Raw genomic sequence first — 22383 nt, forward strand, 5'->3', positions numbered from 1 at the left:
TCGGAGCCCCCTGTGCGTTCGCCTGCGAAGGGAACAAAGGTGTCCTGTGGCTTGGAGGGGGCACGGAGACCGACTACAGCTACCGCCACTGATGTCATCCTCCTGTACTATGTGGGGACTTTGTATCGGTAAAATACAACAGATGAGAACGAAGCTGTCGGTGCTAAAAACTGAGCCTGAAGGCTCTGTTACAAACGCTGCTGAGAAGAAGGTGTGTGGAGGATGGCAGACGTGCCCTGCACTCGCTGCTGAATCCAGCTCTGCAAGCATTCCCCCACCAGACAGACGCAATCTACCCCCAGCAAGCACTATCACACCCACTCCACAGCCAACTCATAAAAATAATTTAAACTTTTAAGAAAATCTCTGTTTTATTGTGTAATGTAGCATTGAAACATCTGAACAAATCAATAACTGGGCTGTACAGGCTGCTGTTCTTTCATTTCTTTGGGTTATAGAGCATTTTGTCAGTACATAAACAACAACCTTTTGCATTATAAATTCTTTCCGAGGCATGCTGGTACAACACAAATTTCTCTTATCAAATGCAGCTAAGTCTAACTTCCAAACATCATGCACAAGAAACTCATCTAGTGACAATGTAAACTCAGCAGAAGGGCAGGTCACAAGTCTTGCTTGCTCACGCTCTGCAGTGCTGCAGGTTTGTGTATGATATTTGGAATGTTCCGTGAGTGTGAATAATACCAGTTAAGAGGAGAGGAGGAAAACGGGAAAAAAAAAAAAAAGAAGAAAAAATAAAAGAAAAAAGAAAAAATAAAAGCCCGGGTGCCTCGGGATGGGCTGCTCAGCCGAAGTTGTGCAGTGCTAGCCTGAACATGTCATTGGTGCAAACCCAGGCATCGTTGATGTTCTTTAATAGAAATATCTGGTGGAATCCCATGATAGGATCTTCATCAGCCTGTAGAAGGAGAGAGGAGGGAAAAAGGTTCAAAATACTCATTTTTTTGAGAAGCTTATTCCAAAACTCATGATGAGACAACTTCAAGCTAACATTAACAGTGACATTACATGCTGTAAGATGTGTAGCACCCCAAGAGACACCAATACCACCAGAGGATCTGTTCTGAGGGGCTTTGCAGACAAACACCCAGGGCCCAGAGACATGGAAATGCTGCAACAGCATATGAAGTTGGGGTTTGGTGGAAGACTTACTGACATGTCACTCACCACACTGATGGAACATGCCTGCCTCAGTGTTGAATCACAAACCCCTTGCCCAGGAATTAAGCTTAAAAGAAAGTGGTGTGATTTTTAACTGCTGAACTTTGGGTTGATGGCAGAAGGGAGTTTCTGTAGAGGTTGGTATCAACACGCTGCCTGGATGATCCAGGTGATTTGGGCTTTGAAAGCCTTGCCAGAGCAGGTGCAGCTGGCCAGAAACACAGTACTTCCCACTTCCAGCAACAGCTGGAAGGGAGCATTCACTACAGCTGTAACAATGTGTCCTAAACACAGGGAATGGCTGGAGCAGTGCCTCCACTCCTGCCCGACAACACGTCTGGGTATTTACAACATTACTACAAAGGCAGAAAGTAGTATTACAGGGAGACTAGTACTCCCACCTAATTTTATTTACCCATATTCACAGAGACATCGTGCAGGAATTAAATCCTCAAAATAACATAAATGATTCCCAAATCAATCAGCTGGAAATCACACAACAGGATTTAATCTGAACAGCACACAGGACCAACTACAAACAATCTTCTGATGGTGGCTGTAGTATGTTCAATTCAGCATTTCTGGAGGATTTTAAGCTTTATTTTTTCAACACATCACTATTCAGCTTCAGAAAAGGGAGGAAATTTATTTTAAAAAAGGCTTGAAAAGCAGCAGCCAGAGCAGCTCATGAAAGAGGCTCTCAAAGCACTGAATGTTCATTGGCAATGCTCTGCTGCTGTTCACTGAGAACAAGTGAAAAGTGAAGAGCAAAGGAGACTACAGAATGAACAGAAAAGAAACTTTACTTAAAAAAAGTATTCATGGACTGTGAAACAAGTCAGTTTTGAGGACCAGCTTGCAAAGGACATCACTTATATCACAGAACAGCAAGTGTGCCAGAACACTGGTGGCATCAGGTGCATGGAAAAGAAGCATTCAGATCCATAACCACTGCAAGGATTTCACAGTGACAACCAGCTGGGAAGTTAAGTGGTGTACATGAAGTGCAGTTACAGTAAGTGTGTGTTAATTCACAGAGTAAACCAAAGTGGGCCCTAGACTGGCCCCTCATGAAAGTGATACTGAAATAATAATAGGTATTTATTTATTAAACCAGCTGAGAGCTGTAAAGCTATCAAGGCAAGCACAGGGTTAGCAGTTGTTAGGGAAGAACAAAGAACCAAATCCCAGAAGTAAGCAAATGCATAAATAGGCAAAGAGCACCCACATATCAAATCCTGCATGCATTTCTTATAAGTTAAAAAATAAAATGCTACACTAAAGTCATAAAAGGACAAGAAAAATGATCCAGCTAGAGGATGGTTTCCTACTGAAGAAAGCAAATTAAGTAAAACTTTTCAGATTGCAAAAACATAATGAGAATGGGGAGAATAGACAAGATAAATTACTAAAAAATCATGAAGAAGAAAGTGAATGAGGAAAACTATTACAGCCAGAAATTAGGAAGGCAACAAGTAAGGCCAGGACTATGAGCAAGCCAGTGTTCAATACATGACTGAGACTGAGAGAATTCTCTGAGAATGAGAGAAAAAATCCTCAAAGCAAGACAGGTGCCAGCAGTCACTGTCCAGCCAACAAACAGGGCAGATTGTCCCTCAGTACACACCTGCTTTGCATGGGGCAGAGGCTCCCTAGGAAGGAGCCTGGTGTGAGCACCAGCAATTCTGCTGGGCTAGACCAGCCGTCCATGGCATGCATCAGCACATCTGCCAGCACTCATGGCAATTATTTCAAAGGAAGTATTATCCCTACTGCACGTGCCCAGAACAGAGGCTCACATATCTGTGCTGTAGAGGTGGCCTGTGCACTGAAGCCCATGGGTCTGTGCCTTTTCCAGCTTCTCCTGGGTATCCAGTGTAACCCATCCCAGGAGAGCCTCACCACTGCTTGGGAGTTAGCAGGTTCTCAACTCCCAGTTGCCCTCCTTGTTGCAGATCACTGAGGCATCTCTTACAAGTTGCATAAGTACTTTTCACACCAAATTTGAGCTTGTCATTACTGATGTAAGTATGCTTTAATATATACATCTGGAAGAAGAAATACCATCACCAGACAAGCTTTAGTGTAGGTGTCCTTGATTTCTGATAAGCCTAGGTAGGCTCTGATAAAAGCACTGCAGCTCTTGATGCTTTGGCTTAAGGAGAATTTCCTCCTTTCTTAAGAAATTCAGGGCTGGACACATGAAGAAAGACTAAAGGGGAATTCTCCCCAAAACATCTGGTGTGGTACAGATAGCAAATTCCCACAATGAAGTCACACATTATTATTTTCTTTATTTCTTTCATGTTATCCCTTCATAGCATAAAGGAGCAGTGTACTTTAAAAACAAGGAAAATCCCAGACTATATTCAAGGTGAAGTATATACTTTATAGTCCATTCCCCAATTTTGACTATGTAATATTAGCACATAGCAAAGGCTCAGAGTTTAGTGACTCAAGATACCACAGAAAACACAGACTAATCCTATTCTGTTTTATTTTAGATCTTCATCACAGCTCAGATAACACCACTGAAACTCTCTATCCTTACTTTTCACTCCAAATTCAGGCATGTCCAACTCAGGATTTGCATTCCATCCCTGTGAGCCCAGGCTCAAAACACAGGGAGCTTTAGTCTTCCTATAAAACTTTCCTTTATGCAGTTCAAGTTCTTCCATGACATCATTGAATTAAAACAAAAATTAAACAAGTCCCAGAATCAGACTGGAAGAATCCTCTGATTTCCAGGCCAGCCTTTTGCTCAGCATGAGCACAGACTGCAGCAGCTCTGCACCACAGAATCACAGAACAGGCTTGGGCTGGTCCAGAGATGGTAAAAGTCCACAGAAGGAGCTTTAGAGATGATCTAATCCAATCATCCTGTCCTGGGCAGGGACATCTTTCACTGCATCAGCCACAGCCTTGTCTAGCAGAGTCTTCAAATTCTCACAGAACAGATGTTTCACAAGGCGTTCAGGCACCACTTCCCAGGATTTGAGTCTTCTCACAAAATCTTCCCTAGTGTCCCATCAGTACCTTCCAAGTTATGGTTTCTAACCATTGTCTCTTGTTACACTGTCTGGCACCACTGAGAAGAGTTTGCTTTCAGCTTGTTGGAAGTACTCAATTACTTTTCACTGACATTTCAAGCAGACTGCCCTTAGTCACCTCCCCTCCTAGTCCCACAAGCCCTTCATCGCCCACAATCTTGTCAGCTTTTTGACCTTTCAGTTTTTCTACATCCTTTCTGACCTGAAGAAAGGAAGTCCTCAGCTCACAGAGCAGTGAGTCGTGTCAGAATTTGAGATGCAACAGTGCTTTGCATTTCAGGTTTAGCTACACACTTTGCTCCTCTTGCCTGGTCAGAGAGATTTTTACTTCTTCACCAGCACCCCCAGCAATTATTGATTGAACTGCAGGGTTGCCACAACCCTTACTTCAAAGGAAAGGCTAATTACTTGAGACTGCAGGTTCTTTTAGATGTTAAGCCTTATTTAACAGGCTTTAAGCAATGCTTTAAGTGTTCAGCATGCATTACAAAAATACCCAGTGATTTTAATTGCAAATTTCCTTTTCCTTTTAAGACTAGGAAACACTGCATAACAATTAGTTATTCACAATTAATTCTGCATTGATCACTTCAAAAATCACACTCTGGGGAGAGCCACAGATCTGCCACACAGCTCTGAGAACACACAAGCCACAGCCATGCTTCTCAGCGAGCTCAAGGGACAGAAGGGCAAGAAGAGAGCACTCCTTACTCAACCAGGACAGCGAGGACTGGAAGACAGGAAAGGCAGAGGGTTAAACGTTGTGGAGGGCTAGTCTGAAGACTTCGTTGGTGCACACCCAGGCACCTTGAAAATTTTTCAACAAAAAGGTTTGGTGGAAGCCTAGAACTTGGTCATCATCTGCCTGAGCGTGACAGGAGAAATACATTACTAGGTGAAGCACACTGAAGATACTGGGTGACATTCTGGATGAATACTGGCAAAGCAGGGTCACACCAAAAGGAATTCACTCCTAAAGGCTTAAACTGATGCTTACTCTTCCTAGTTGAAGCAAGCAAGCAGCACACAGACAATGAACAGCAATAAAACCCAATATGATTAGAATAAGTAGATGTATATTTATTATACCTCTATAAAAGGATAACCCCACCCAAACATTAATACCTATCAGCATCCATTAAAGAGGATCTTGGAAAGCAATTGCACTGCTTTAGCCAGCCAGTTAGATCCCTGCTAGTGCAGTCACCTACTTAGATGCTCTGTTACTCTGCAGCATCTTCTCAAAGAAGCTGCTGTGCTCCAGCCTCTCAGTGCAGGTGATTATTCTGCTTGCTGCAAAAGGTTGTTTTTTAAAAATTTATTTATAGGTCATACTGCTATATTAGCATGCTACTTGGTGGTCTTGGAAGTGCCCTTCCTTGTGCAAAATTCTCTTACAGTTCTCCTTGAGAGCAATATATGCAGGCTGAGCAGCCACATCACTAAGAAGGCAGCTTTGAATAACACTGAGTATGCAGCTCCACGTTTGCCTGTTATAGTGCTCCCTGCTCAACTGGAGCTACATGTGAGCCACTTGTTAAAATGCACCAACTGCACCCAGTTGTTCTCAGTTACTGTATTGTACACAGAGCAGCACTGAGATGCAGTGAAATGGCTATCAACATGTGTGAATTGGCATGAGACAAAAGCATTCACTACATATGACAGTTAGGCTCATTCATGCCACAGACTGTTCTGATACTTAATTTGTCCACCTCTATAAATATCACACAGGGCAGAAGCATGAAGTTAAGGTTTTAAGTTGACTTTGACTTTCTGGACACTTGTTCCATGAGAAGCAGCAATCCCAGGATTAAAATGTGGTTTTTAAAGCTAAGGTTTGAGACACATAAATGTGAAGAGTGGAAAAACATTTGGTCACCTACTAAAAATTCACAAGCAAGTTGGATTTGATCATGACAGTAGGCAGACTTTAACCCAGTATGTTTTCTCCAAATACCTGGATGCTTTAACACATGATCTCCAAATTATACTGAGTAAGTTCAGCAATCTGAAATTACTCAGAGGTTAAAAAAAACACATCAGAAAATACTACTCCATGTCATGGTAATTATGGAAAGCTCCCAGACTGCATTTACAGTCTTTCCATATTAATAAAATATGGTTTGAGAAAACCCAGTAACTTTACAGAATTTTTTAGAACTTTGTATCTTGCCACGGGATCCAACACAATCACTGTTGCAAGCTGCGATCTGCTTGATAATTATGCAATAACCTTAAAACATGACTGTGCAAAACTAGGTGCAGATGTGACTGGCCCAAGGCATTGAGTCAAAAGGTCTTGATCACATCACAGAATTTTGTGCACACCCAAAGCAAGGCTGAGGAGATCAGCACGTCTGTCCTGTAATTCAGTGCTTTCCACGGTCACGTGTGGCTGCTTTTCCACGGAGTGTGTGCAAGTGGGACTGAGCAACAAAAAAGCTGGACTCCAACTTGCAGCTAGGAAGCAGGAGCAACTTTAACGAGAGCCAAAGCTGCCTATGTTAGGTGTAGCAGTGAATGCATTACACTGGGCCCTGCTCTTCTCAGCTGCCCAGCCCAAAACAAATAGAACAGCTTAGCAAGCAGATTCAAACATTCAGTCCTATGTCTGCTTAGAAAATAGTACAGTGTCAGTGGAAGTTTGAATGCTTTGATACTAGAAGTGCCATTAAGTTTGCAGGAAAAGGAAATCTAAACAGCTATTTTAAAACAAACTGGGTGCAGGTAACTCTAAAGACTGGATGGCATTAGAGGCCTGACTTCACAGCATGGCTGGACCAAACAAACTCTGATAATTTTAACTACTGCTGCGTAATTTCACATTTTTTAAACTAACTCCCCCCACTGTGAGCAAGTTCTGCCTGCAGCTGGTTTTACGTATATTTTTTGCAAATTCCAGGACAATGTCTTTCATTCATAAGCAGCTTCATTAATTTACAAGTATGTGGCCCTGGCATATTGGCAGACTGGATAAGTTTACACAGTTCAGTAGTATCACTCACACAGCAATATGGTCATAGTAAGCCTGAAAAATAATCTGATTCCTCACAAGAAGCAGCTGTTTCAACAATAAGTGTTTGATCTCAGAGTCAACGTTCCCATTGCTGAATCAGTTTTGATTACAGAGGTACAGGACTGTACTAATACCAGGACTGTATTCTTGTATCCTGTGACAGTAAAGAAAAAGTATGGACTCACTGAAGGGTGGCCAGTTAACAAAATGAAGTTTGCTAAATCAGAACTCAATGCAAACATTACATCAAGGAGGATGTTAAACTAGATGTGCTTAAATTGTCCAAGAATGCTGTGACAATGCTCTTAAGTGCAACAGAGGACACCAAAACCGTACTGCATCAGGGTAAGGGAAATACTGATATCTCTAGAACCCACATGGTATTTGTCTGCACAGTAAAATCCACAATATTTTGCTTGGCAGAACATGACTGTCAAATTACAGGTGGTTTACCCAGAACTAGGTATCTGAAGGAAGGAGCATTGCCTGACAGTCTTGAATAGCGGAGGAGCAATATCCCAATGCAAGCTTATTCGTGTTCCTTCCCCACCCATGAAAGTATTTAAATATATTCAGAAATCAGATTATTTAGAATCCTGCAAAAATCTAAGACATAGGCACTCATTAACCTGTAATGGAAAGAGTTTACCTTAAGCTGTCCCACTACCATACTGAGTATACAGCTATCAGGTGTAGGTTGGTGGTCTTGTGCTGTGATGCTGTGTTGTATTTTTTGGAAAGGGAGGCTCTGCAATGAAAAGAAATCAAATAAGGAAATGTACAGTAATGGATTTATTTAACTTACAAAACAAAGACTGAGCAAATCCAACATTATGAACTGTTAGACTTTAGTAACAGTACTGCACAGAGAACTGTTACAAATGAGGGCACTACTCATGTGGGGTAAATTTTAGCAGGTGTGTTTTTCAAGCACCAAAAGAGGAAATAACGTCACCATATACAGTTCACATTCCAACACTGACAATTCCAAGCAGTGAACATGAAACACCTGGGAGATCTAGAGTCCTGTCACACAATGCGATTTTGGGACTGTTCTCCCAAAAGCTGCATCATTGCTGGGTGCTTTAGTAGTAGTTCAGCATGGATGGAGCTCTGGGTGACCATATGGCAGATACCCAAAGTCCAGGAACTGCACAGGATGGCAGCACATGGCCATTCAAACCTCAGGTGGCACTTGGATGCCTTTGCTGCATTTGGAAACAGGTTGAAACAGATGCAAATGCATACTTCAACAAGTTCTGCATTTCCCTCTAGCGGGAGGAGCCTCAAAGACTTCCTAGAAGGCCTAGAGACACGAGTCCTGCTGTAGTGGATATGAAGTAGAGTCTTGGCTCTACAAGCCTAAGGCTCTGGAAGAATTCCAGGAAGCTAAATCCATCAATAACAAAGAACACAGAAACTGTGGAAGGATCCGGACCTGAGGAAGCAAATGAAGTGTAGGGAGCAGCCCTCTAATCAGAAGGACACTATTCAAGAATACCCTTTAATAAAGCCTGCAGTGTTTCCTCTTGGCTGGAAGTGCAATCCCAACCAACTCAAAGTGCAAAGCGAACTGACTGCTTTGTAGTGTGGAATAGACATTTAGTAACAACACAAATCCAGAGCCTTCTTTTCTGAATGATCAGCAGACTGTTTTCCAGGGTCACCATCCTGAACTTGAATGTGCAAAATGCCCACACAGCCTGCACAAGCATAGGCTGGGAAGTTTCTTTGACAAAAGGGTACTACAAAGCCTAGTCACACCTCAGCATAAGAGGTTCTTGTTGAACAAGCCCTGCAAAAATATTCTCTTGAAAAGGCAGAGGGATGAAGGGGAATGAATGCAATTCATTTCAGGGAGGAAGGAAAAGCTTTGGAATCAAGAGCTCTGCAAAACAGTGACAAGGAACCAAAGACAAGGCTGGGTGAGACAGCAGGTGTTTCAAGTACCTGATTCCACAGGACAAGAGGAAATTGGTCTCAAGCTGCATCAGAGGAGGTTCAGGTTGAACATCAGGAAGAATTTCTTGACTGAAAAGGTTAAGCATTGTAATGGGCTGCCAGGAAACTGGTGAAGTCAGCATCCCTGAAAGTTTTCACGGAAGAACTGGACATGGCACTTAGTGCTACAGTTTAGTTAACAAGGTGGTGTTCAGTCAAAGCTTGGACATCTTTTCCAACCTTAAAGATTCTATGATGGTTCTCTTCAGAGGAAAGGACCCCAAACAGCTGGCCAGCCTAGGGAGCTACTCATGTGATGCACTGGGAGAAATCCCATTGGGAAAAGTAGGAGTGTAGGCGACAGAAAAGACCATTGATTTTTAGGATAGACAGAGACTACCTCAAAAGGATAGCTACTTATAGACATGCATGTGTACTGGAGCAAAGGATTTTGTGGTATGTATCATAAAAGTGTCTAAAAAGCATGGAGCCACACAACAAACAAGGTTTTCATCATCCTCTGACATTAGAAATTGACTGGTCTTTCACTCTGAAAACTGTGGAATCTCACTGAAGTCAGGTAAGAGATATTAGCTAAGAATAAAGTTAAGCAGCATAAACTCTCACTGCTGGCAGCAAGAATACCTGTCTCAGCTTCCTCCTTGGTCCAGTATGTTCATAGAACTACGTAATTATTATCTCAAATGCTCAATGTAAATCAGGCTGCCCCTAATTAGCACAGACATTCTATGTTAACCAAGTCCAGCACCAATTAGGACAGAAGGAATGAGTCTCAACTCCCATGCTGTAATTAGGTACAGATGAACTGGGCCTGCAGAGCAATGCCTATACAACCTTGCCCTACTGTATTAGCAGATTGAAAGAGTGCCATACCGTTGCTGTCACACGGCAAAAAACTTGATCTAAAAGAAAATGCCACCTCTTTGTGCTTACATCAGTTCACCAGCCAGGCACTGAAGGACACAAGACCACAGAAGTGTGAAAGAACTTCAGTGTCGAACTTTCAGGGCTGTGCTGAACTGAGCTCTAGAAGCAGAGTAGGTGAGCAGATAAAGCTGACACAGCAACGGGAGCCCAGGCAGCCCAGTGCTGACAGAGGAATGCTGAACGACATTAGAGTCACTGTAAGCTGATACAGCCCATAACGAGCCACGGTGGTGGAAGGGCACAGAGTAACTCCAATGAATTTCTTCCTTACTTTAAGCAGATGCAAACAAGCCAGAAAAAAATTCCCTAAAGCAGAGTAGTGTGTCTTCACTCATCAATTACGACTCCAGTAGGCACATTAATCCAAAAAGTCCACCTTGCACCAGCGACAGGGAAGGGAAAGATGAGCTGTGTCACAGTGGGAAAGGGGCTGGATCTACACTGGGCTGAATCCAAGGCAGCAATCAGACACAAGCAAATGCTTGGCTGGTAGGGTATCTAAGTGGCTGCAAGCCCAAAAGTCTGAAGAACACTGAGTACACAAACAAGCAACCCTGGAGCTTGGGTAGCTCCTCACCTACAAGCAAGCAATTGCTGCTGTTTCTGAGATGAGCAGCCTTCTCAAAGGCAACACAGGTATCTAAAGCACAGACCTGAGGGCAAATCTCAGTCTTTACAGTAAAAGATGCCTTAGGCAAAAGAAGCAATTCCAAAACACGGGAGCACTAACTGTGCAATAACCCAAGTGTCAAGTTACAATTATTTTTCTTCTCAATGTGTAATAAAAATGTCTGAAATACCATACTCAGGGCAAATTGTCTGGTGACCTAAAAAGCATGTTCTCTGCATATCTCATAAGAGAAACACACTTTCTAGTCTCATGACAGCTTGCAAGTAACCCCAGGTTTATAATAGAAGCATGGGTTTACTCTAGAAGATAAAAATTCTTTTAGTTTAACTAAATGAACATAGAATTCCAGTGTCCTCTCACTTGCTGAAGAGGAAACACATTTCAAAGTCCTGAACCATACCTGCTCATATCTGAACTGCTGACAAATCTGCATTGAGGATAAGTCAGCTTCTCCACTATAGAACTTATTTGCAGTTTATGTATCAGAAAACAAGTTGTTCCTTGCTGTAATGTGTCTAGCCTTTATCACAGACAGATCCAAGTAACAGGTTTGCTATTGCTTCTTCCTTGGCATGCCTTTAAAGAGCAAAGGCACCTTTCACTCCTCTAGATCAGAGGCAGCTTATACATTAGACCTTTTAAAAAAAATAAATCAATAATGTCAAATACAATTGCAGTCACAAAATAACCCTGCAAACTGTGGAGTCAATTAACATTCCACCATTAGAACCATCAGTGGAATAACCCACTATACAGTAATTCATAACATTTCTTGAAGACCTATGCTGGAAGCACAAGTTCAAGATTTTTGAACTGCTTAAGTCTAACTCAAATTTTGAAAAGCAATTATCATGTAGTCTTCCTAATTGTTTCCCAAAACATTCAGTAAGGATTACAGACTTACAGTGAGTTTTTCAACAATGGCTGCTTTGCCCTGGAACTGCTGTCCTTCCCACGTAAGGCATGATGCATCAATCTGGTGGAAACAAAAATGTCATCAACTTAGGTAGATAAGAGACTTTATGTATTTAGCAGAAATCCTCAGAATCCAGCTATTTGAAAACTACCTCAGAGGGATGTAGAAGAAACCAGCAAAATCAATTGAAGAAGTTTGGAACAATCAACTAAAAATTAAGTACACTACATTTCATTATCATAAAGTCTACCAGCATAAGGATTTCCTGCCTTTGGATAAAAATCAGCTTTCAGAAGGAAATCTAAAGGATAAAAAGCAAAAAAAAAAAAAATATGGACACAAAGTCAAGCATGTGGAAAGAGAAAAATATAAGAAGAAAACTGACAACATCAGGGCAGTGCTTCAACTCACCTAACTCAAGCAATTCCAAAGTGACTGGCCAGATCCCTACCTGGAATAGGTGACAGAAGTCTTAACTGACTTGGATCACACCACTAAAGATTAACTGAATCTTGTGGTAGAAGTAGTGATACAGGAATACAAACCAAATCTAAGAGCTTCCTGCTTCATTCCTGCATGCTATAATATTTGTTTGCTCCCCCAGGGTCTCTGAAGGGAAAAATCTCATCATTAAAAGCCCATTTCTGCAGAATCCCCCCAAATTTATACAAATTGTGACCTTGGTGCATTTCAGCCACACAAAACAGGGTGTGCTTTCTCCATACTTCAGAAGCTCCACAAAACAATACACATCAGTGACCTGCGTAATAGCTCTCCCAGTTACATGTGCACAGGATTCTTCATTGAATGATGGAAGGCAGAAAGACTCTAAGGGTGAAAAAAAGCCAGGAGTTCACTGTGTGGAAAGCCCTATCTCCAGGAATTTAAATTAGTTTGTACTTACTACCATTTTGAGGACTGAATGTATTTTGGTAATAAAATACAAGCTACTAAGAGTCCCCACATTTAGAGCTGTGGTTGGAACACAAACTGCTTGGTTTTCTTTCTAGGCTCTGTACAGCTTCTTGGGCAAAGTAAACCAACAATCTGGCACATAGCAAGTACACAATAATCCCAAGAGCAAATGGTATCAGTGCTGCTGGATATTGCTGAGGTATAAGGAGGGGTGTCAGAGGGTGTTGAACCATTTCAATCCTCAAGAGCTTGCTGAAACTTCACACAGCTCATCCAGCAGATGAAAAACCAGCCAGAAAAACAGGATATGCCACTAGAAGACTTGTCAGCCTTGAACATCTTGCTGCAACTCCTCAGCCAGCCAGCAGCATTCCTCACCATCAGCAATCAGCTCTACACACAGAGCACTTTGCATGCTCTGGAGGAAACTTCTCACAAAACTAAAAGCTGATGTTCCTTGGGTATGTTAGTTACAGTTTTTCATTCTGGTATCCAAGTCTACTTCACACCAAATAAGAAGCAAAAATAAAAACCTAATGTTTGAGGAAATTTAAACTAAATTTACATTCATTTAACATGTTATTCTACATGTTCAAACTGGATTTAAAACTGTGTATCTATTTTAATGTTCAGAGGATTGATATAGCATGAGGTCCAAGAAACACCTGCAAGAACTGCTAAACACAGGGTAGGACTTAAAATTACATCCCACTTCAAGAGGGATCCAAGCAAACCCATGCCTGTAAATTAATGGCAAACTAAGACTAGAATGTTTGCTTTTACAGAGCACTTAATCACAGATTTATCATAAAAACTCCTCCAAAACAAATCACTGCCTACAGCTAAATAGGGATTTTGTGAGTCTGACTGCCTATAAGGCAAAGAAAGCTCAAATCAGAAGTGAGACATAAAGGAAAGCAAGAAATAAAAGTGAGTGTGATTGCACTGACTGGCATTCTGGAGTCACAATAAAGCCCGATATCTCACCCTGTGTATTCTCACACATCAAAACAAGGGATCCCAGACAGATAATGGGACAGAATCCCAGCTCCCTTTCTGTGGATACTTACATATATTGCTCCTAACTGAGTCCTGTCTGCATCAAAAAGCTGGTAGTAATGTTGTACAAAGCTGGATCCAATCTGCTCCCAGATAGGCTTGTCTCCCATTCTGAATCCTCAACCAGAGCCAGTGACTATAAAACAAGCAAACAAAACCATCAGAAAGACCACAGGAATAAGTGTAACACTTGGCTTGAGCGTTAGCATCAAGAAACACAGATACACTCAACTGGCCTGAATTTTTCTTTGGGATAAGTAGGACAAACTCACCTCTGTATCCTAGACTTGTAAATAAAAGTCTTGGATACTTAATGGTTTAATTTCTAATTATAGATTTGGTTTGTAGTGCTATTTCAGTGTGAGGTCACATCTCATGTACAAAAGTGGAGAAGAAGAACAAAACCAAGTCTTACCACCTTGACTTCACATATTTCAGAAGTTACACCATCTGAACAAGCTGGCAAGTGCTCACTGTTTCAACTTGATCTCATTTACTGTAAACAACTGACCTGTTAACATGGATTGTCTGCAAGTGGCTTACACCAACTGATTCATGTGTTTAGCTCCTCAGGTATTTCACCATCCACAGGCCATTCTAAGAGTGTCCTGTCAATGGCACATATCAAGAATTAATTCACTAGCTCATTGTTCAACACAAGCTTACTGCCCATCTCTTCTGTCAGTGAGGCTGAAGTAGACTCAATGTTTATCTTTGAACCTGTGATAACTTCAAGATACAAACCATGATTTTTCATAGTGGTGAGAATCTGCAGTTCCTAGTGAAGGTGCTGAAGGCATCCCACACTTCTAAACACGAATCCCTCTGTTCCAGAGGGATTAAGCATAGAGCATATACAGCAGTCTAGACAGGCCCAAGCTGATGGCTTTATCACAATATTGCATTTTTCAAGAAAGTAAATTCATTTTTATTTATCCTGATCTCTCTCTGAAAGTCTGAAGAATTGTGCTAAAATTCAGAACACAAAAATGCTGCACTCAAACCCCACTACGTCATATTTTAATACCTGAGTTCACTTCAAGCAGATTATACTTGTTTAACAACTAGACCTGTCAGCCACTACTCCCTCTTCTCAATTCTTGTCCAGGAACCTTGGAGTTACAGGTTTAAATTGCTCTGCAAACCTAGAAATTCTGTTTCAGGACATAATAGTTATTTTGGCTATTTTAGCTGTTAATTACTCACACACCTGTATAAGATTTAACAAATTCCTAAGAGAAGCAAAACACACATTCCCAAGATCTCCACAGAGGATATGCCAAGGCCCAGGTTTCTCTGCACAGTTGGACAAGAAAGCTCTTTTCATATTTTAGGCCTTTAACTAGCTGAGCTTTACTCACACAAATGGGAACTGAAATGGGTTCAGACTCTAGGCTGGAAGTATTAAGGTCATGCAGATTTGGCCAGGCTTACAGAAGAGCAAATCTCTTTTGTCAGATCAATGGCCTAACAGCAGGTAGCATCTGTATTTACAGGGTGGTAAATTCAACTACCAAGAACAACTGCTCTCACAGCTTTAAACATCCTTATTTCACAATCAGACACCTAGGCAGTATGATTACAAAAAAAAACAACAAACAAACAAACAAAAAAAAAAACACCAACCCAAAAACAAAACAAACAAAACAAAATCAACCCCACACTCACCTCCCAAACAATTTAAATCTAGTTCTTTACAAGTGGAAAGGTTTTATTGATGGCACATACATAATTGCTGCATCCCAGCCTAACCCAGAGTTGATCCAGAAATCAAATAACTTCAACCTGTATTAGGGGATTTTATGTTGAAGAAAAACTACTCTAAAACCATGGCACTAACTCCCTGGAAGTTGGTGATGCCCACCCTGCTGAGAGGTAGGACTCATGTCATATTTGGAAATCAGAAGTAGTAGCACTTAAGTTTAATGCCTGCAGTTTGCATTCCAGACCTGTGGGTACCTAGTTTGGGATGGCTGCGGTGAAGCCAATAATCAGCACAGGTGAAAATCACGTTGGTTCGCTTTGTTTGGATCGAGCTTCATTTCCAACACATGAAGTTACATCACTGCCAGATATTCCTAAACATTTAAAGGCAAATCTAGTTGACAGTATTGATGCTCAGCAGTCACACATCTAACACTGAACTGAAGCTGAGCACAAAAAATAACCACCAGCTTATTCTTCTGAAGCTAAAGCAAGGGAGCTATTGCCATATTAAACTTCCCCACACACAGCATGTGCATTCACCCTTAGCAGCTCCCTGTACCATCATACAAACCCAAGATGGAGCTGTACACCAGCACTGCACCTCATCTAGTCCACCAAGGCACAACAGCCTCACTCAAGCACCAGATGCCTTCTGTTCAATCCTGAAACTGTGAGAAAGCCTTAGAGACTGCAAGGGATGAAGGAATTCTTATTATAAATATGGAAAGTAGAATTATGGTTTCTCGATCTAAGAATTAGTATGTCAGCTTGCTATCTCCTCCTAAGAAAAGTGTATTTTGAACTGTAAAATACTATTAAATAAATAAAAAACAGAATAACTTTGACCAATTATAATGTTGATTTTCTCAGAAATAAGAACAAGCTAAAAAATAAATGTGGTTGAAATTAATGATCCTTGACTGATATTTTTTGTTTGCTACAACCTTACTCTCTTTCCTGTGCCATTCATATATGGTTTTGCTGAACACTCATTCTTCCTGGAAAGATTAATTTTCATTTTCTGATTTGTCACCTTTTCCTCCATGCCGTCTGGTGTTTTCTGCCTGTCATTACAGATGTAAGAAGCTTAGAGATGTACCTAAAGAAAGAACAAGATGGGAATGATCTGTGTCATCAAGCCCTTTCAGTGAGACACAACCCATTTAAGTCTGTATTGATACATTTATCAGTATAGTATTTTAATGAGATAAATATAATATGAAAGGCTTTAGGATCTATTGCAAACCTACAAGGAAAGCAGGGGTTCTGATGCTGTCAAACACTAGGGCAACACAGGCGTGCTTTGAGCCATCCAGTCAAATCCACCTGTGGTACACTCAAATCTGTCCATGGATACAGAAACAACAATATCCACTTAATATAACGCCAGATAAAAAGTTTCGATAAACTAGAAAGCACCGAATATGTTGCTTGAAAAGGACACGTGTCCTTTTAAAGGTACCTGCTGAAAGTTACTATTGTGAAAGTGCATTGGATATTCCACATAAATTCCCCATGGAAAAGGAGATAATTTCCTTAAACTAATTAATTTCCTTGCCTTTGTCACTTCAAACCAAGCCTACCTCCTCACATCCACTTAAGAACATCATGGTCCATTTGATTAACATCTTCTTCACAAGGCACAGCTGTAAAGCTGAGTTACCAACACATACTGTAATACTTAATTCACATTATTCACTTTATTTTTTGGACTCTGCTCGTACTAGAGAATTTATCCCCACCCCAAATACCACGCAGCAGTTAGTGCTGAAGCAGAAACCCAATACAGGGCACAAAAGCTGCAGCTCCCAGCAACTCTTGTCTTCAACAGGTTTATGCTGACACTGCTGAACTGAAGTGCTTCTCCGCGGGGGCCTTTTGCAGTGACATCAAAATAAAATTCTCCAATACCTTTGCCAGGCTGCACACTGACATGTCAAGAGTAAATCCCATCCCTCTACACATCTCTCACCACAATCCCTATACATCTCATCCTAAAGGTACCAGGGCATCCCTGGTGATTGCTTTGCATCCATCTGCTTTGGCACAGGGCAGACTGCACAAGAGCAGGACAAGCTGCAGGACCCAGCAAGCAGCAGCACCCATAAGACAGAGAAGCCCTAGAAGAGAGCAGAGCCTCCACATGGGTTGTGAGTGACCTTGAGTAAAACTAGGGTTACACAGCCTCAGGCAGACTTTTTAATCCACAAATCCAAAAACACAGAACCTTTTCCATTGCTTGTCCCAGCTTTGGTATCTCTGTCTACACTCACCCCTCTTCCATCCCTCCTGCCTTCTCTCTGGGTGTGAGATTAGCACGAGCAGACCAACACTGCCTATAATTCCTAAGGGGAGCTCAGTCCTTAAGAGATTCATTTTCTGCCACCTGTCTCGATGAAACCTCCTCCTACTGCTTCCTTCACAAGCTACAAAACACATGATTCTGTCCGTTTGCTGCAGCACAAAGTCCATCTTTCTGCTCATGCAGTACCACCAGAGCTACTCACAGGGGCAGCTTGAGGAAATGTCACTTTTTTACTTGGAAAAACAAGACTAGTGAAGAGATTGCCTTCTCTGAAATACTTAAGTGTCAGTGACATTTGAAGCAGGAGAGCTACTGTCACAGCTCTGCAGTATGAAGAATGAATAAAAAGTTACTTCAGCCAGCATTTATGCTTTACCACATTATCCAGCCTGGACACATGTAAGCTTGCTGCTATCAATTAAAAAATTAAGTCATTCTGAATTGGAGCAAGGTAGGCCTGTGATTCTAAAAGAATAAAGCATTTTCTGAAAAAGCCGACAAAAACTAGTGTGAGCAATAGTAAAATATCAGTTGCTAAAGAAAAACAGAGGTGGTCTGCACGTTTAAAAAGTGAGCTGTACTCAAAGAATCAGTGAACAACCACCATGGCAAAGAAGGTCTGTAAAGTCTTTCTGTAAAACACTAAGGAAAAACCCACTGAATTTAAAGAGGAAAAACCTCAAACAAATACATTCTAATGCTAGTGGAGAAAATTGCCTTCTATTATCCAGTTATGACTATATTTAATCCACAAGTAATCTCAGCATAAATAAACCAAGCTCCCAGGATAGTAAAGCCAGCCCAACACCACCAAAGTTAAACTCTCTTAAGACTGAATTCAAGCTTGTTTTCTGGAAGATTTGAGAATCAGTGCAACAAATTAGCACCAACAACACCCTTAAATCTACGCTGCTGGTCCAGTGAATCCACAGCAAACATGGTTCTGACCATCAGTTGCTGCACCCTTCACTACTGATTAACAGGAGCAAATAAGGACAATGAAAGCACTCTCAGCTTTTTCAGTTCCTGATACTCTTGCAATTTCTACCACACAGGTATTTTAGATGACTTAGATTAGAGAGTCAGCAGTCTTTAGATTGGTAAGTAAAGTAAAGCAGCCAACAGTTCTAAGCTATTTTTCTTTCAATTGCTTTTCTTTTGCCACTAAAACTTGCGAAGACAGGAGTGTCTCCAATGTGCACTTTCTAGGAACACAATGCAACCAGTATCACAGGACCAGTTAGTAATCTTCCTTCTATTCAACTCCACCAAGAACCACTTGATAACAGATCATCCTCCTTTAGCAAAGGATACACTCCCAACAGAGAAACTATGCAAATTATCCCAGAATAATGCAGGTTTGCAAGGGACCTCCTCCAGCTCAAAGCAGGAGGACAAACCTGTTCCACGGCCTGATGCTCTCTCTCATACAGAGGGCAGCTGTCCCCTGTCCTACCCGAATCCCATCTGTTCAAGTCATGCCCCTGGTGTCCTGCCCTGCCATGAGGCACCCTGAGAAAAGCCTGCCTCCATTCTCCTCATACGGCCTGACAGAGACTGGAGGCTGTGATTAAGCCCTGCTCAAGCCTTTCCTAGGCTATACAAGCCCAGACCAGGCAGAATGCCCAGTAACACAGGGATGCAGAAATACTGGAACTTACTGAGGGGCATCATGCCTCATCAGCCATGTATCTTCAAACACTGCATCTCTGTCTGGTAAATGCCAATTCAGCAGCCAACCTTTCTCATTTGAAAACCTGTACAATTTCCAGTTGAGGAACAAATTTATGCATTCAGAGACTGAAGGAAGGAAGTGTTTTTCTGACGTATTTTCACAATTATCTCCACAGCAGCTGACTGATCCACAGAGGAAAACCCTCTGTGAACTCCAGCTCAAGGCCAATCAGCAACCATTGACTTCAGAGACTTCCACTAAGTAATTGCCATGCACTGCTCTGTGCAAGAAATTACATTATCCTAAATATGCTTTTAGAGCTAAAAATAATTAAGTCTAGATATGTGAACAGTGAGAGGATGGAAAGGGAGAATAGAATGGGGAAGATGACAAGGTCCAGACTATTTCCTTTTGGGAAATACATTTACTTTTTCCCCCTTCTTTGTCTTTTTATTCCTCTACTCCAACTTTGTTAAACCAAACTAATGAGGGAATTATGCCAACCTGAAGTACATCTTTTTTTGTTAGAAATGTCAGCAAGTGTAAGGCCACTAGAACACAAAGGAAGACTCTGCGAAAGCTTTCACTGTGCCTGCAGCTCAATGCTCATCCCAACTGCAACCTGAGAACCCAAGAGAGCCACAGAGAGTCAGGATGATTTTCAAATATACAGACATATATTACACATAACTACAGAGGATATAATGTTTTGTTGTTAAGCAAAAGCCACAATCCTACACAACTGCATTTTTTTCCAGAATATTCTTCATGCAAGCCAAAAACTGAACTCAAGCTTGCAAGGCTGAAGCCAAATTTCCTTTCCCCAAAATGAATACAGGACTGCTCAGTTTAAAAAAAAACCAAACAAACAAGAGGCACTGGGTAAGTGGGAGGGAGACCTGCTACACCCAGTTTTTCTTTACCTTATAGACACAGTAACTAAACACTGAATGGCCAAACTTGCCACAATACCTGTAAGTTTCAAAACAACCTAAAAGAACTATACTTGCAATGTTACCAGCTATCAGTATATATTGCAAGTCCTAAATCTACCATATTCTACACTTTCACTAACTAAATGATCTCTTTATTAACAGGGACAAAAGAAATTCCAGCAGAGATTGTTACTGCAGAAAGTTGTTACCATTTGCATTTTTCTAAAGACCTGAACAAACACAGATGTTAAGCAAATATATTTCAAATCATCTAATAAGTAACTTGCAACCTTTTAGACAAAAAATAATTGGGGACCCAGTGGGAAAATAGTTAAATAGTCTAAAAGTGAGCCAAAATATTAGCTCACTTTAAATGAGATTGAGCATTTCACTATATACAGTAATTTTGCTACTTCTAGGTGAAGGTCTGTGAAATGCCTTTTGTTTTGTTGCTGCTAAAAGAAAACATAAAGTCACTGCACACAAATACAGAAATCACTGCCTGAACACAACTTTTCAAGAAGGCAAGAGTACTAACTGAGATGGCAGCTGGTTAAGGAATCAGAATTCATTTTCAAGCAACATTTCTGCAACCAATTCCTACTCAAGTGTTTACCTGGGCTTTTTTTCCCCAGTTCAATACAGCATATCCAGCTGTATTGATATATCAGCTAAGATATATTTACACTGGAAATTGTGGACTTCAAATGAGCTGAATTATTATTTCAGCCTATCTCAGACAGGAAGTCCAATGTGACTTCCAAGAACAGACTTTTGGGGATTTAAATGTCTTCAGAAAGCTATCTCACATTAACTGAACGTAACACACAATCCTTGCTATTGCACACCTTTGCAGGTTTTGATTGTTCTCCAAGCTGAAAAGCTGACAACAGCCAGAGAAGGCAAAAAAAATTCCCTCCTGCACATCATACTTAAAAATGGCAACTCAATGTAAAAACTACACGGTTGCAGCAGATCACTGAGCACATACACTTTGCTAGTTTCACTCCAAGGAAGAATGAACCTTGCACGTTCAATGTGACAAAGTAATTCAACCATGTCAGGTAACTTCAGTCCTCTCACAACCTTCTGGCAAGACAGAAGACAGCGAGAACATTTAAAACCGAGTAACCCTTCTGCCCTGCACAAACCATCTCCTCGCAGCTCCCGGTTCGCCCCTTTTAACTCTCCTCCCCGGGATACCGAGCCATGGCAAAGGAACAGAAGCAGCGACGGGCACCAGGCCGAGAAGCCTCGGTGCCTCTGAGGGCATGGCCGGGGCCGGCAGCCCAGGAAGCGCCAGGGGCTGCCGGCGGGGCGAGGCGAGGCACAGCCCGCACCTCCCCATTCTCCCCGCCGGAGCGATCGGCCCCCGAGCCTGAGGGCCGAGCTCGCCCCTGCCGAGGCCCCTCGCTCCCCCCTCAGCCCACCCACACGCGGGGCCCGCCGGTGCCGGGCGCAGCCGGCGATGGCTCAGCTCCCGCGGCCACCGCCCCTCCGGGACCGCGCTGCCGGCGCCTCAAAGACGGGGAAGGTCAGGGCGGCTCCGCTCGGCGGCTCCCGCCCAGCCCGGCCCGCGGCAGCGCCCCGCGGCGGGGATGGGGCTGGGCCACGGGGCCGCGGGGGGCGAGCGCGGGGTGTGGTGGTGTGGCGGTGCCGTGTGCCGGCCCGCGGGCGGTGCCGGTGCCGGTCCCACTCCCGGTCGCGCCCCCCGCACTCACCCGCGGCTCCCACTATGGCGGCGGCAGCGGCCCCGTGCGCGGCGCGAGCCCCCTCAGCCTCCCTCGCCCGCGCTCCCGCCCCGCCCCGCTCCGCCCGACCCCGCGGCATGCCGGGACAGCGAGTCACACCGGCCGCCGGACGCGCACTGGGGATGGTCGAGTGGAACTACAACTCCCGACAAGCCCCGCGCCACACCCCGTGGTGGCTGATTCGAATGAGGGAAGGGGCCCGCGCGCCGCTGGCCCCGCGGCGGCGCCCCGGAGCATTGTGGGATCGTGGGGGAGCGGAGAGGCGAGGGGCGGGGCGGCTGGGCAGTGACGGGACGGGGTTGTCCCCCTCAGGGACGGGGTTGTACCGCTTTGGGACAGGTTCCCTCCT

At 42.7% G+C, this 22383-nt stretch overlaps 1 protein-coding gene across 1 annotated transcript; it reads right to left on the reverse strand.

The window, feature by feature from the left end:
- Positions 1 to 345: 345 nt before the first annotated feature.
- On the reverse strand, positions 346 to 22143 carry NUTF2 (nuclear transport factor 2). The gene is made up of 5 exons (XM_030282244.4): positions 22005 to 22143; positions 13673 to 13797; positions 11676 to 11747; positions 7901 to 7999; positions 346 to 919 (listed from the first exon to the last, which is right to left on the reverse strand). The coding sequence occupies exons 2-5, from the start codon at positions 13769 to 13771 to the stop codon at positions 806 to 808; spliced, it is 384 nt and encodes a 127-aa protein (XP_030138104.1). The 5' UTR covers positions 13772 to 13797; positions 22005 to 22143; the 3' UTR covers positions 346 to 805.
- Between the last annotated feature and the right edge of the window lie 240 nt (positions 22144 to 22383).

This window comes from Taeniopygia guttata, chromosome 11 (assembly GCF_048771995.1).
Source record: "Taeniopygia guttata chromosome 11, bTaeGut7.mat, whole genome shotgun sequence".
Classification (NCBI taxonomy): Eukaryota; Metazoa; Chordata; class Aves; order Passeriformes; family Estrildidae; genus Taeniopygia; species Taeniopygia guttata.